Source organism: Physcomitrium patens, chromosome 3 (assembly GCF_059467195.1).
Source record: "Physcomitrium patens ecotype Gransden chromosome 3, ASM5946719v1, whole genome shotgun sequence".
NCBI classification, from domain to species: domain Eukaryota; kingdom Viridiplantae; phylum Streptophyta; class Bryopsida; order Funariales; family Funariaceae; genus Physcomitrium; species Physcomitrium patens.
This window is the reverse complement of record NC_143412.1, coordinates 7,227,183-7,240,662: the sequence shown is the minus strand read 5'-3', so window position 1 is coordinate 7,240,662 and position 13,480 is coordinate 7,227,183. Positions and strand designations below refer to the sequence as shown.

At 42.4% G+C, this 13,480-nt stretch overlaps 2 protein-coding genes across 2 annotated transcripts; one reads left to right on the top strand and one right to left on the bottom strand.

Moving 5' to 3' along the window:
• Window positions 1-55: 55 nt before the first annotated feature.
• Window positions 56-5,070, bottom strand: LOC112279920 (transcription factor MYC4). Its single transcript, XM_024514682.3, has 9 exons — window positions 4,950-5,070; window positions 4,399-4,773; window positions 3,390-3,611; window positions 3,153-3,249; window positions 2,703-2,717; window positions 2,457-2,513; window positions 1,245-2,318; window positions 602-1,003; window positions 56-495 (listed from the first exon to the last, which is right to left on the bottom strand). Exons 2-9 carry the CDS (start codon window positions 4,641-4,643, stop codon window positions 355-357), a joined length of 2,253 nt encoding a protein of 750 aa, XP_024370450.1. The 5' UTR covers window positions 4,644-4,773; window positions 4,950-5,070; the 3' UTR covers window positions 56-354.
• Window positions 5,071-6,245: 1,175 nt separating this feature from the next.
• LOC112280168 (uncharacterized) lies at window positions 6,246-13,271 on the top strand. The gene is made up of 11 exons (XM_024515320.3): window positions 6,246-6,781; window positions 7,127-7,228; window positions 7,388-7,513; window positions 8,008-8,205; window positions 8,488-8,706; window positions 9,031-10,137; window positions 10,408-10,704; window positions 10,806-11,003; window positions 11,185-11,308; window positions 11,444-11,910; window positions 12,231-13,271. Exons 1-11 carry the CDS (start codon window positions 6,374-6,376, stop codon window positions 13,119-13,121), a joined length of 4,137 nt encoding a protein of 1,378 aa, XP_024371088.1. The 5' UTR covers window positions 6,246-6,373; the 3' UTR covers window positions 13,122-13,271.
• Window positions 13,272-13,480: the final 209 nt, after the last annotated feature.

Genomic DNA, 13,480 nt, shown 5'->3' with positions numbered 1-13,480 from the left:
TTAGTATGTGAAGTTCACCATCTCGTATTCATTGATCATGCTTGCAAGGACTCGATTGCCGTATACCAAAAGATTGATTGATCAAGCAAGATCGAACACCATAATGTACAGAGAAAACGGAGCTGCTCATCTTCAACTCCATTGTATACCTATGCTGTCAATTAGTGAGGAACTCCTGCGTCAATCGAAGACGCATCTACATTCCCTAGATAACTTCTACTACCAAGGTGAGTTTAGAGCTGCAACATTATCAGGTTACTCCTAAGAATTGGTTAAATTTTCTATATCTACATATCACAATTTGCAATGGCGGCAGTCAGTATACACATCCTTTTATACATCAAAGGTACAGGGTTATTGAAGTTGGGGAGAATTGTCAGGTCTTTGCAAAAGTCTATCACTTCCTTCCCGCTTCCTCAAGTACCCGGTATTTTGACAGGATCTTTCGAGTAAAGCAATCAGCTGCTCCTCTGTAAACTTTAAGGTTGGTTTCATCTGCCAAACAAAAATCACATGTATCAGCAAGCAGAACATGACAAAATTGAAAGATCCCTGAAGCACCGAATCAGCTACAGCATTCTCGGAGTGGCTAACATATTACCTTGGCTATAACAATATGCAGGATATCATCACTTGTGGTGGATGTATTAGAATGTTGTATGTCGAGTCGTAATTCTTGTAGAGTCATCATCATATTGACAACAGAGTAAGCTTCTCGCAGACAGCTGATTCGTATCATAGCCTCCTCTCCAACGATATCTACGGCAATACTAAACCTCTTACCACCAGAAAATGTGCCAAACACAGGGCTAGTCCCATTCCCTTCAGGCTTCAGTTGGATAGCATCCTTGAGCGTACCAATTGCAAGCACCTCTTGGTCTTGCTCGTGCTTAGAACTTGCAACTCTCTGAAGATCCTTTATGCGCATTTCTGCATCCTGAAGTTTCTCTTGCAGGTGGTTAATGTGCGCAATTGCATCGCCTAACAGTGAAGCTTTGTCCATCTGATTGAAAGATGACAAATTGGTGTCAGAATGGGGCTATAAGAGTTGACTCAAAAACATGGTATCAAATCATTTTATAAGGCTTAACAGAGGATAACACACGTAAGAAATTCTAGTTGCAAACTAATACTCTAATAAGGGACAAAAACCTGAAAAATATAAGAGCTGGAAATAACACCAGATTGTCCTGCGGAGCATTTGAGCTATTGTGGGATATGAGGACATGGAGAATATAGATTACCTTTGAGACATTTGGCACAACAGCCCGAAGAGCATAAAATCGTTTATTAAGTTTCTCTCGCCGCTGCCGCTCAGCTTGTACATGGTTCAGGGGCTCTTCCCGGTCATTGGCGGGCTTCCGACCCCGTTTACGAGGCACTTTTGGAGCCTCGACCACATTATTTTTCATTGTAATCAGTTCTGTATCAACACACTCCTGGTCCAGGTGGCCGGCAAGCAGTAAACCATTTGCAGGGACAGGTACTGCTGGCTTTGAAGCGGGAGGAGATGGTGGTTGTGGAAGTGGCTTGAAAACAGGCATAGGCTTCTCAACACTTTCAGGTTTGTAAATAGACGTGGGTTTCTCAACAATTGGAAGCTTTTCGACTGCAGGCATTGAAGGAGAATGCAACTGCTCGTCTAGGCTGGGTGGATTTGATCGCACAGTCTGTGTATGCCCTGGGGGGTTAAACATTTCACCCACGTCGAAGGAACCATTATGATGCAGAAAGGCCTGTGATGTGTGTGGCTTAGGATGTAACCTTTCCGTTACAGGCAAAGATGTCTGCGTATGATCTAGTTGGGGAGGCTTCTTTACATTGTTCTGCTGAAAAATTGAATACCTCGAATCTGAGTCTAGGGTTTTAGGAGGTGGACTGGATGCTAAGGGGAGCTTCTCGTCTTGTAGAGGTAAGCTACCTAAAATATTACACATAGGTTGTCCTAAATCTCTCTCGACGTTGTCATCTGGAAGTGGATCATTATAGTGGAACTCATTAGTTTGTCCCCATACATGGTCATATCCGTTGAAACCAAAGGCACCTGAATGGGATACCATCTTGCCCATATGGCTGTGTCTTGTCCCAAAATCCATGCTTTCGCTGTCTGCTAGACCTGGATCAGTGTTCAGTGTCATGGAGGATACACCTGAGACACTCGTCGAATCAAAAGGTATACTCGGATAATGAGGCATAAATGTTGTATCAAATTTTCCAACTTGAGATTGGGAAATAATTGGGGACATATTAGTCAACCCCCACGTTGGCTCTTGGAACACCATCTTAACATACTCAACAACATCCAAGCGCTCGTGAATCTGCAATTGACAGCGGATAAAAACATAAGAAAACTTAACGATTTTCGCTTGACATGAAATGATATCGTAGCTACCCGTTGAACAATAAATGAACTTCAAAAACAATCTTCAAAGTTCATGAAAAGATTAAAGACTCACTGCATCAGTTGAACCAAGCTCAACCACCCCATTCATGATTGGCACACATAAAATAGTCTGCCACATCAATAAAATAAAATGAACGTCAACCACATGCTTAACTAATCCTTTGAATAAGGTATTAATCACAGGTACCTGCACTACACAATGAAAACGACTGAAGAGATGAAAAAAGCAGTGTTTCAAAAGATTATACTTAACGAATCTAGCATAACTGCGTAATGAGTATCTGCAAATGTGATGTACCTGAATTCCTGCCATCTATTCTCGGAAGGCCGAATGCAACAATAAAACAAACCAAAACCTCTGTGAGTACAATGAAATCATCATAGAATTCATTCCTAGAATCTTAATGAATCCAAAGTCTACAGCCAAAACAATTATTTTCCAGTCGTTTTAACCTTTTTGAGGGCAATCGCCTGCATAATTCATCAAAACTAAAAACGCTCTAAACGCTGGTGTGCGTCACTTAATCACCATGCTCACTAATGAGCAAGGAATGTGCTAGAACAATGGAAAAGTAAGGTTATAATTCTAACCCTCAGACGACCAACTATATCAGCATGTTCACAAATCAAGATTGTGAAAGAAACAGACATACGTTGGGTGAGAAAAACAAGGGATTGAGGATATTCCAATAAGATATATGTTGACACTCAGCGATTATTGGAAAGTCATAAGTCCTGTGTATCACACCTTCGCTAAATTGGCTCGTGTGCAGATTTTATAAGAAGCCTTATCTGCCTCCTCCAGCCATACATATTCTCCAAACGCCAATGCCTGACCAGGGGTACTACATTCAAAACGAAGATTAGCCGTAAAATAAAAGGAGAAGTAGTGTATGTGTGTGTGTGTGTATGAGTTTGAGATTCAATATAGTATGCGGTGGACAGAAAAGAACGTCGAACGCGCGCGAGAGAGAGAGAGAAATACCCGACCCCTTTTGCAAATGAGTGACACATAGAAACAAGGTAAAACCACTCCGTATCTGAGACGTCTTCAGTGCCATCATCATCTGGACAGGAAACAAGAGCCTGAAGCTCTCGTAGTACTTTCTTTCTCTGTAGCTGATGCTCCTCGGTTTGTGTTTTCCTTGGCTCAAATTGGTCACTATCTTTCGGTCCCTTGTAATACCCATCCCCCCACCCCAACATTCTGCCACGACGACAAGATCAAATCCGTTACATAGTAAATAAATGAAATAATGCCAAAAGGTTCACTTGAAGCAGCCCCATCCTCGATCCTTCAAAGACCAAACTCTCAAGAGAGAGAAATTCTTGTCAATTATGCTATTGTCTAAGGATTAAATCATCATTCTAGAAAGCGTGGAAGAGGAAGCGAGACTTGATACTAAAAAGAAGATTGCAAACTATAATTTCTATTCCATAAACCGTCGCGTTGTCATCTTCGATTGCATACCTCATCAGGTTTTAGAGAGATCAGTCAGAGTGAATGTTACCGGAATCGCAAATATTAGGGTCGGTGCATTCGGTAAGACTTTCTCGTATCCTAAACATATACTAGAACATTGCAAGGAAGGGCGCCTACTGCGAAATTCACAATGTCCATGAAAAGTATCATCATTTTATAGTCCTGATGCAGTAAACAAAATTATCGTCTTCAATTACTGTAACACGCGAATGCCACAGAGAAAACCTTAAAATATAGCCGCATACGATCATCACTGACGCATTGAAGGTTAAGGCTAATCAGTAATTATGAGAGCTGTGCACAGAAATGTATGATAAAATCCTGTTCCCTTGGAGCTTATTGAGCTTATGCAGGGTGCTGCATAGTCACTAATTCGTGCAAACCCCTCTCTGTCCATTTCAATGTAATTAAAGGGAGGGGGGGCATCACACATTCAGACCTAGGAGAATTATTCGAAAAGGAAAAAACAGAAACCACGAAACATGATCAAGAACTGGCGGTAGGAACATACGACTCTCCGGAAGGCGAAAGAGAGAGCTGCCAGAAGATGCCATAGGTCCAATCCTCCGACGACTCTTCCACGAGTCTGTGCAACCTACGCTGCAGCACAGAATCATTCTGCTCTAAATCCTGCCCCAAGGTGCTAGCCAGATCATCCTGTGTCTCATAACCCGGAATCTCATAGCCTCCAATAAAGGCCTCCACCATCAACGGATCCGCGGCATCCCAGTAGTTTGGCGTCCCCATCTCCATCATCCTTGATCTTACCCCCAACCTCCTGGTCGTCGTCCCCACTCCACATCCGAACCACTTCTACTCGTCTCCACTATTACAAGACAACCCTCCGCCTCGTCCTGCCATTCGGTTTCAATCCCCTCCTCCCTCTCTGTCTCACCACCAATCAACTTCCCAAAAATTTCACAAACCTTAACCAAACTCAACAAAACCCCTCCACATCCAGCTCAAATGTCGTCATATCTACCTCAACTTCCCACCATTTCCCGCAAAAACGCATGCTAACGGCATCAATCGACGAGACGGATTTTCCAGCTGCCAACTTACAATCTCCCGGAACCGCCAATTCCTGCTACGAACGAGGCCGCGGTCGGACAAGGCCAGCCAGCAACACGGCAGACGCGGAAGCATGCGGTGCAGTCCAGTGCAGCGGGAGCTCGAGCACGAGACAAAGCCCGTGGCCGGAACTATGTATTCGTATATTAAATTTTAAATTATATTGTAAAAATACGATTCCGTATCCTTGTATAGTATTTCGATTTATCTGTCTCATGACTTCCGTCTGATTGAGTGTGAGTGAGTGATAGATATGGATGAGTAAATGGATGGATGTTGAGGTGGATGATTCGGATGGTTCGTTCCCCATGGGTGGCAAGGAGCATGTGGAGGTGAATTGTGCCCACAAAGCCCGTTGGGAACGTTCATTGGTGACTCGTTCCCCTCTCGCCCACTTGCAGAACTTGCTCGTGTGTGGGCTGACTTGCCACTGAAGAATGTGACCAAGGTCTCAACTAAAGACAATAACACGCAAAATATTTATTGTGTACATCAAAAAAGAGAAAATAAAAATAAAAATAAAAATAAAATAAAATCATTTTCTGATAGGCCTGCTTGATTTCATATATTTCAAATGTAAAATAGCTGACAACCGCATCAACTCTGGCTGTTGACAAACCTGCACATTCATTGTGCAATATTTGAGTTTGTAGTAGTTTTCCTTGTAAATCACTTAAATTTTTCGGGAACTAAAAGTTAATTAATCAAATATAGTTGATTCTTCTTGTATTATATTATATGTACCATCATCTTTACACTGACAACTTAATAAATATATGATGAGCATGTAGAGAAATAAAACGTGGTAAAACAAAAAAACCATGATATATTTTAACCTTGTTATGAACTTGCACACAGTTTATTTTTTGTTGTTTATTTTTTACTTTCATATTAAACAAACAAACAAACAAACAACAACACGATGTCTGCAAAACATGTGAAAGTACAAATTGTTGGTAACAAATAAACAAAATCGTCTGAAAATATGCATAGTTTCTGCACATCAAGTGGGGATAATCCTATTGCAAAGAAATGGACAACCAAACCCATTTCATAACCACTCAAAGGCCAATAAGAAGTGTCCCAAAGGAGAGAGAAACGGAAATAAATGAAGATGTAAAGAAAGAATTGAATGGTTTTGCCAATTTAGGGATGGAGCGTCGAAGCACCACATTCATCAAGCGAACGTAAAACCAGGAGATTTGTTTTATTTATTAATTTATTTGTTTATTTGTTTATATATTGTTCTCACGTTCTTGGCGATGTTCACGAAATTGTATTGATAGCCAAGGCACCGCACGGACTCGACAGTGAGACAGTGAACCCTAAACCCAGGCCTCAAAAGCCTGGTCACGATTCGGCTTGACGATGCTTTCGGAGGCAATCGCGCAGAGCTTGGTCTGCATCACCGATCGATGGCGAAGCGGCCCAAATTTGACCGCCGTTCTGATCAGCTTGCTCTTGAAGTCGATTCTCCCTTTGCACACAACTTGCACACGAATCCGCCTCGGGAGCTGTTAGAGCAGGCGCGACAGAGCCAGGGCCAGGCCACCATGGCTCCGGGGCCTTTGTTGCCCGATTCGAGCGTTGTTGTTGCGACAAGGTGGACGACGGGAGGGGAAGTGGCTATGGTTGATGATGCTGGTGAGAGCGCTGCCAAGGTGGCCAACCAGAGCCTCAATCCCGTGGGCATGCAGATTTACTGGAATCTGTCTTCCTTGAAGATGGCGGTGCGGGAGGCTGCGGCGGTGGCGCTCGTGGGCGAATTGCGAGCCAATCAGGAGGATTTCGTATCCAGCGGGAGTGAAGAGGGAATTGGCGAGGTATAGCTTTGCCTCCTTCTTATGAGGAAGATTGGACAGTGTAATTGGCGGTGGGACAGACATTCGATGATGGCTGGACGATTTTTATGTTGGATCTCTTGTAGCCGGTTGTGACTCGGAATTTGCAATTCATAGAATCATGGGACTGCTAGTGTACCGTTACGGTACAGATTCTATCTGCTGCTGCTGCTGCTGCTGCTGCAAGTGAATAGATGTCCTTGTACTCAGCTTTTAGAGCTTGAATTTCTTGCTTGTCATGAATTAAGGGGTGCCGGTTCTCAAATGCCGAGATGAATGTCTTGTAAAGGCAATTTACAAGTGGAGGTAGTGTATTAATTTGTGTAGGCACTTGGAGCGAAAGAGAACGATGAACTGTTGGAAGGATGTGCTCCGGGTGTGCAATATGCATTGCGGCGGCTTGTGCGCGGTCTTGGCTCTTCGCGTGAGGTGAGGTGGTTCGAATTCTCAGGAGGACTTTCAACTCTCACAAATGAAGCAGCACGTATTTAATGGCTGCCACGCGGCTGGATGCAATCTTGGCTTGTGGTCTTATGTACAGCGAAGTTTGTTAATGGCTTCATAACGGAACAATGTATATGTGTTCAGTGTGCGAGACAAGGATTTGCTACTGCGTTGACGGCTGTGATCGGAGCCCTTCCAGTGATTCGAGGAGAAGCTCTGCTCCGGATCATTCCCTCGAATTTGGAGGTCACATCGTCCATGAAGAAGCAGGTAGACACGCAATTTTAAGACACTATGATACTGTACCTACGCTTGCAAGGATGTCGGACACGGGGTTTTTGCTTTATGTAATTCACAAATTGACGATCTAATGGGAACTGGTGCCATGAGAATGAAGGATTCACCATTTCTTTGAGTCTGACTTCAAATTATGCTTAGAGCAGAGAATGAGTTTAACTAACACATAGGTATTTGAATTCGACTTGCAATGCGGGAATCGTGGAAAATTACTACTTTCAGAATTTGGTTTTCGGTTCTCGTGAATCAGTGCACGTCTTGGCTGCATAACTATGACACAAGAGTCCTAGGCCCAAGAGCATCGTCGTCTATTCAAATGCTGGAAGCAGGATTTCAGGGATCAAACATACTGCTTCTATTAGTCACTTTAGTTTCGAGTGACTGTTTTAGCTTCAGCTTTAGTTTTAGTTTTGGCGTTGAATACGAAACTTTACCTACGAATCTCGTTTTCTTGCATGGCTTTGCAGGATGCAAGGGACGGGCTGTTAGGACGATTGTTTGCTTACGGGTCTATGATCCGATCAAGGAGATTAATTGGAAATTGCACTAGTTCAGAAGAGAAGGATCTAGCTAAAGAGATTGTTCAGCAACTGTTCAACCTCGCCAAGCGGAAAACATTTCTTCGGGAGCCAGCTGTGAGCCTGGTTATTGAGCTTGCAAGCAGGGTAATCATCTTGTGTCACTACTTTAAATAAATATATAGTGCTTTGCTGCTGTTTCCAAGTTTCCAACTTTGAACTCTGCATTTCTCCTGCTTTCAGAAGTGCTAACGAATAAGATATCAGTTCCACTCTGTAATTCGTAGTACTCTCAATTCTAGTTAGCACTACAGGTTTATGCAATTGTGTGATGTGCTTATGATAAAACCGAGCTTAATTTGGAATTCTTATGTTCCACCTATAGTCTACTTGGGTTGTGCTGTTTTTAACAACGTTGAAATGGCTCAGCTGCCCTCAAGTGCTGTCAGGGAGACTGTGTGCGCAGCTCCACTTTTTGACGAATGGTTGCGGCGAGACGTTGAAAACCAAAGTGCGGATGCCCTGGTCTTAGTTTTGCACCTGTATGATAAGCTCCTATCCAAGAGCTCCCCTTTGCTGCCTGAGTCGGGAAACATTCAAGATTTCTTCAAGCCATCCCATCTGGCAAAACTTGTCCCTTGCTTGAAGGTAAGGATACGTGAGTGTTAAAACAGGCTTCTTCTTTGAAGCAATGCAGTCTATTTTTTATATTTTAAGTAAAAGAATTTGCTATTTCTCATTAGATAAAAAGAATAAAATTTTAGTTAATGTCTAAACGTCTCCGAAGAGGCACAACACGTAGTTGGACTTGGGGCCCTGGCCTCGAATCTCTTAACAAGCCTTCGCCTGTGGGTATCCTTGTTGACTTCTGGATTGTTTTATATATAAATGAACCTGGTTGTGCTTTTAAAATCAATTATTATTTGTACATCTATTACGAATTAATGCGTTTGTGGTTCAACTTGAACACAGGAGTCTTCCAGCAGCCACCCTCGCATACACTCAGTTTGGCATCTGTTATTAGACCGCCTCTTCTCCCCTCTAGACACAGCAACGAAGAAGCAAGCTAATTCTGGCAGTTCGAAGGATGTAAAAGTGAACGAGAATTTGACAAATTTCTGGAGTGTGGTTGTCGATGGAGCGCTGTTGCCTTCTTCGTATGAGAGAAAGAATCTTGCAATGGAGCTTCTTCTTTTAGTACTACCTAGATTGCCAACCCCTGAATCTGTTGGCATTGTCCTGTCCAACGTATTTGTTCGATGCATTCTGGATATTCTGTCGTCTAAAGACACCCACCTTTATAAAAGTGCCCAGAGGTGCGTAGGCGAACTCCGACTTTGGGCTGAAAATAAATATACTCGTCGAGTTGCTGTCATTGGGGCCTTGCAGCGAAGTAGCTATGGGAAGTTCGATACATTATCTAAATCCTCCACTGTCAAAACACTAACAAATGGATTGATTACCGAAGATGGTATACTGGCATTTGTCAACAATCTTCAAGAGTTGTTTGTATCTGCCGAGTCTAATGTTGTGACGGCATTAAAAGTTACTGAAGAACTTGCGGAGGGGTCCGAGGATACTCCGATGAATGGTCACGACAGTCCTGGAGCTAATGATCGGATCTGGATCATAGAGCAGATGCATGCTCTCTGTCGGCAGGTGAAGTTGGAGCCTAAAGCTAAGGCAACACTTTACAGAGAAGTGATTAAGTTCCTAATTATTCACTCTCTGTTTCATGCAAGCAGTCAACAGAACGTTATGGATTTAGAGAAAGAAAACATTAGGTGGCCTCAAAATCTTCTGACAGGGAGTACCCGAAAATTATGTGCAGAGCGGTTGCATAGTGTCCTAGTTGATGCTGAACACTGGATGTATACTCAAAAATCGAGGAGCAACAAGACTGGTGTGAGTGGAGTGAATGATATAGTGACAGATGACGAAGATTTTTCTCATTTTGCGGCTTTATATTGCATGAGCGTCCAAGGATCTCCAGCTGCAGCTCTTGTACAGCCGTTGAAAGTGGAATCCGCAGAATTTGTGAAACTCCTCCATCAGACCGTGTCTTCTTTATCCTCAGCTGTGAGTTGCAATTCTTTATGTGCTTTGTTTAATGCGGTCTAATTGGATGACTACTCAATTTGACATGCTGGTTAGAGCTTGGGCTAATAATTGTGCACTCATGGTTCGCAATCTAGGTTCATTTGATAACTAGTTGTGGTGAAACATTTCCTTGTATTTTCTTTTGTTTTGTTTTGTTTCAATTTTCTTTTCTTCAATTAATTTTTTTGGAAAGAAAATTCTGTACTGCTCACATCATGACGTGCTTGCGTATTATGGGGTATCTCACAGATTGAGTTTGACACGAATGTTGACAAATCTAGGAGGATTTTGGCAATGAGGACGCTTCTTTCACATGTCCTCCTGCAGTCTTTCCTGGAACCGGGCTCCACCGATGGTATTGCAGCTGAGCTTGTCATCTGCTGTAGCAAAGCTTTCTCTGACTTGTCAGAACTGTCGAAAATCGCAGCATCAATTGAGGAGAAAGACGAGAACAATGAAGTACCCCCAGTGATGGGTGTTCTTGTTGACGTTCTATTGTCGATGCTGGCAAAATTATCAACTCCAATTCGTAATGCAGTCGAGCAGGTTAGTGCGTTGATGATGCTTTTCTACTGAAGCACAATGCCTGCAGTCTTTTTGCACTTGACTTCGAACTATTTTCTCAGCAGTCTTTGTGTTATGAGTAGGTGTTCAAAGTGTACTGCGAGGACCTCACCATTGCAGGATTGACTGATATCCTGCGAATCATAAATAAGGGCTCTAAATCAGGACGTCATAAGTGCATATTAGACGATGATGACGAAGATTTTGATGATGATGGCATCCTAGAAGATGTTGAGGAATCAGAGGGTGGTGGTGAGGAAGATATTCAGGAAACAACAGAGGTACTAGATGAATTGACCAAACGTCAAATTTCTTTTGCTACATTCTTGTTTCGCAGCAAATTACTGGCCATTTGTTCGTTTCTGTGATTGATGCTGTATTATGTTTTGTTTTGTTTCATTTTTTTTTTTTTTTTTTTTTTTTTTTTTTTTTTTGACTCAGTGTGTTTTTGGTTTGATTCAGGAGGGAGAAGGGGAAGATAGCGATGACGACGACGACGACGACGAAGAGGAAGAAGAGGAAGATGTAGAAATGGGTGACGGTGATACTAAAGCAAGGACCCTTCAGCAACAAATGAGATTCAAAAGTGCGTCCTCGCAAATTCAAGCAGTATTGTGTAGTTTCTTTTGTAGGCATGAAGAATCTTGAATTAGTTCAACGTTTTAAGCTTTGTTTTACAATTTTCTTGAATTTATTCATGAGATATAAGTTGTTTCTGCAGGACCTGCTGAAGACTTCGATGATGAGGCAGAGGGCTCTGATTCGGACCTCTCAGATATGGACGATGAAGCTATGTTTAGAGCAGATGCACTGCTTGCTAATGTGTTGATGCATAAAAAGGAAGCAATTAAAAGTACTGCTCAAACTCAGTTAGGTCACTTCAAGTTCAGAGTTCTATCTTTACTAGAATATTTTCTTCAAAAGCATCCTGGCAGTAGCCTGGTTTTGCTTGCAGTGCATGGCCTTTTGAAGGCATTTATGTGTGCCATCAATCAAATTGGTACAGCACCTGAGGAGAACGAGGTACTCGCTAAGCGGTTAGAAAGCATGTTGCAAAGCAAGGTGTTGCACGCGAAGAAGTATCCGAAGGGGGAAGATGTAGACTTGCCACTCGCCAGGACTTTATTGAAGAAACTTTTGAAATTGGCTTCTAGGTCATCAATCAAGAGAGTTCGAAAACTAGCTCAGGTATGTCTTTTCTTAGTGCTGAAATATTTATATTATGAAACGTCTAAACCTATGTTACAGATTACCTCTTAATTAGGAATTGAGTCGCCATATAGTGGTGATTCTGAAATAGATTTTATGCTGAAATAATTAGATTATCGTTTTGTGTTTACAGTACTGGAGTGATTCTAAGTATCGAGAACACATTCCAGTTCATAGTGGAACAACGGTTGCCTAGATTATTGTCTTCAGTGCTTAAACTGGAAGTGGAGAATTTCAGTTTGTTGAAGTGCCTCTGATTCGACTGAAATTTGATGTTTTGGATTGTTATGTGCTTTTAGGCGTGCACTTTGTGGACATTGAAGGTTCTTCTAGGAAACGTTCCAGATACAGCTGAGAAATGCGACGCCGAGTTGTTGGAATGTATTTCAACTGCGTTAGACGATTACTTCACTCAAAAGAAGTCACGCCTCGCTGGATCTTTCTTTATCGAGATATTCCAACGACACCAAATTCTTGGTAGGTTTTCTATTGGCAAGCTTATCGAGAAGTGCGGAAATGGACGGACAGAGTTTATGAAGTGTGAGGCCCTGCGCTTGCTCACTGCGATTCTGAAACCAGTCACATCTTGTAAGGGAAAGAAAACAGTAGCAGAGAGCGTTGAATGTAACCTACTTGCGAAAGCGTTTCAGCAGCACATGGGGTCCCTCGGGGCAGCCATTTCATTTATTGTTCAAAGTCCGCCGGAGAAGTCTGCTTACAAATCTATCGCGCTTAAATTTTGTAGTAGCTGCATTGATGTTTTCACAGTGCTCTATCCACTGAAAGGACTTCACTCATTGTTGGATAGCAAAGCTCTCTTGGCGGGTCTTAAAGCCATAGACGCGCCAAGTAAAGGAAAACTGCATAACTTAATCACAAAGCTTCAAAATACAGTTACTGAAGAGTTAACGAAGACTTCAGTGATCAGTGATTCAACAAAGAGGAACGCAAACAAGATTGCTTCGAATAAGGCGAACAAGGATTCTGAGGTACTCACGGTGATTGAAAAAGCTTCGACTCTTTTGAAGGCCAAGTGTGAAAGTTCCGAGGATGAAGACATGTCTTGTAAGAATATTAAGGCAAGAGACGGAGAGGGCACTATGGAGGGTCAGGTTGAAGATACCTCCTTCAACACAAAGCAGAAGGGTCCGAGTTTTAAGAAGGTTAAATTATCAAAAGTAATCTCATAACGTAGGTTTAATCTCTTGCAGTTTCCACTCCCATCAGGACTCCAATTTTGCTTCCCTCATTGGGGTTTACATTATTAATTTTTATTTTTCTGTAACGATTAAAAATCGCCTCGCTCATCTGGCTTTATCAGCCAATGACTGATTGTTTTACATAGTTGGCTCGTACTTTTTGCCTTGCAAATATTTTCATGACCTCCCAAGGAACTGCATCGGCTTGCGCACAAAAAAACCAACCAAGATACAACTATGAGTATTCTCACATTGTTTTGCTTAGGCAGCGGAGTCAAGGTCAATTGGCATAATTCATGTGAAATCTAGGCATACCACCAACCACATCCATGGCAATGGGCAAGAGCCTC

Excerpts from the sequence above, each read along its gene's own strand:
- LOC112279920 (XM_024514682.3), bottom strand. The coding sequence starts at position 4,643 with ATGATGGAGATGGGGACGCCAAACTACTGGGATGCCGCGGATCCGTTG. Across the intron at positions 3,612-4,398 it reads CTTTCGCCTTCCGGAGAGTC|AATGTTGGGGTGGGGGGATG; the intron begins GTATGTTCCTAC and ends TCGTCGTGGCAG. Across the intron at positions 2,319-2,456 it reads AGCTTGGTTCAACTGATGCA|ATTCACGAGCGCTTGGATGT; the intron begins GTGAGTCTTTAA and ends TGTCAATTGCAG.
- LOC112280168 (XM_024515320.3), top strand. The coding sequence starts at position 6,374 with ATGGCGAAGCGGCCCAAATTTGACCGCCGTTCTGATCAGCTTGCTCTT. Across the intron at positions 8,206-8,487 it reads TTATTGAGCTTGCAAGCAGG|CTGCCCTCAAGTGCTGTCAG; the intron begins GTAATCATCTTG and ends GAAATGGCTCAG. Across the intron at positions 11,911-12,230 it reads GAGTTCGAAAACTAGCTCAG|GCGTGCACTTTGTGGACATT; the intron begins GTATGTCTTTTC and ends ATGTGCTTTTAG.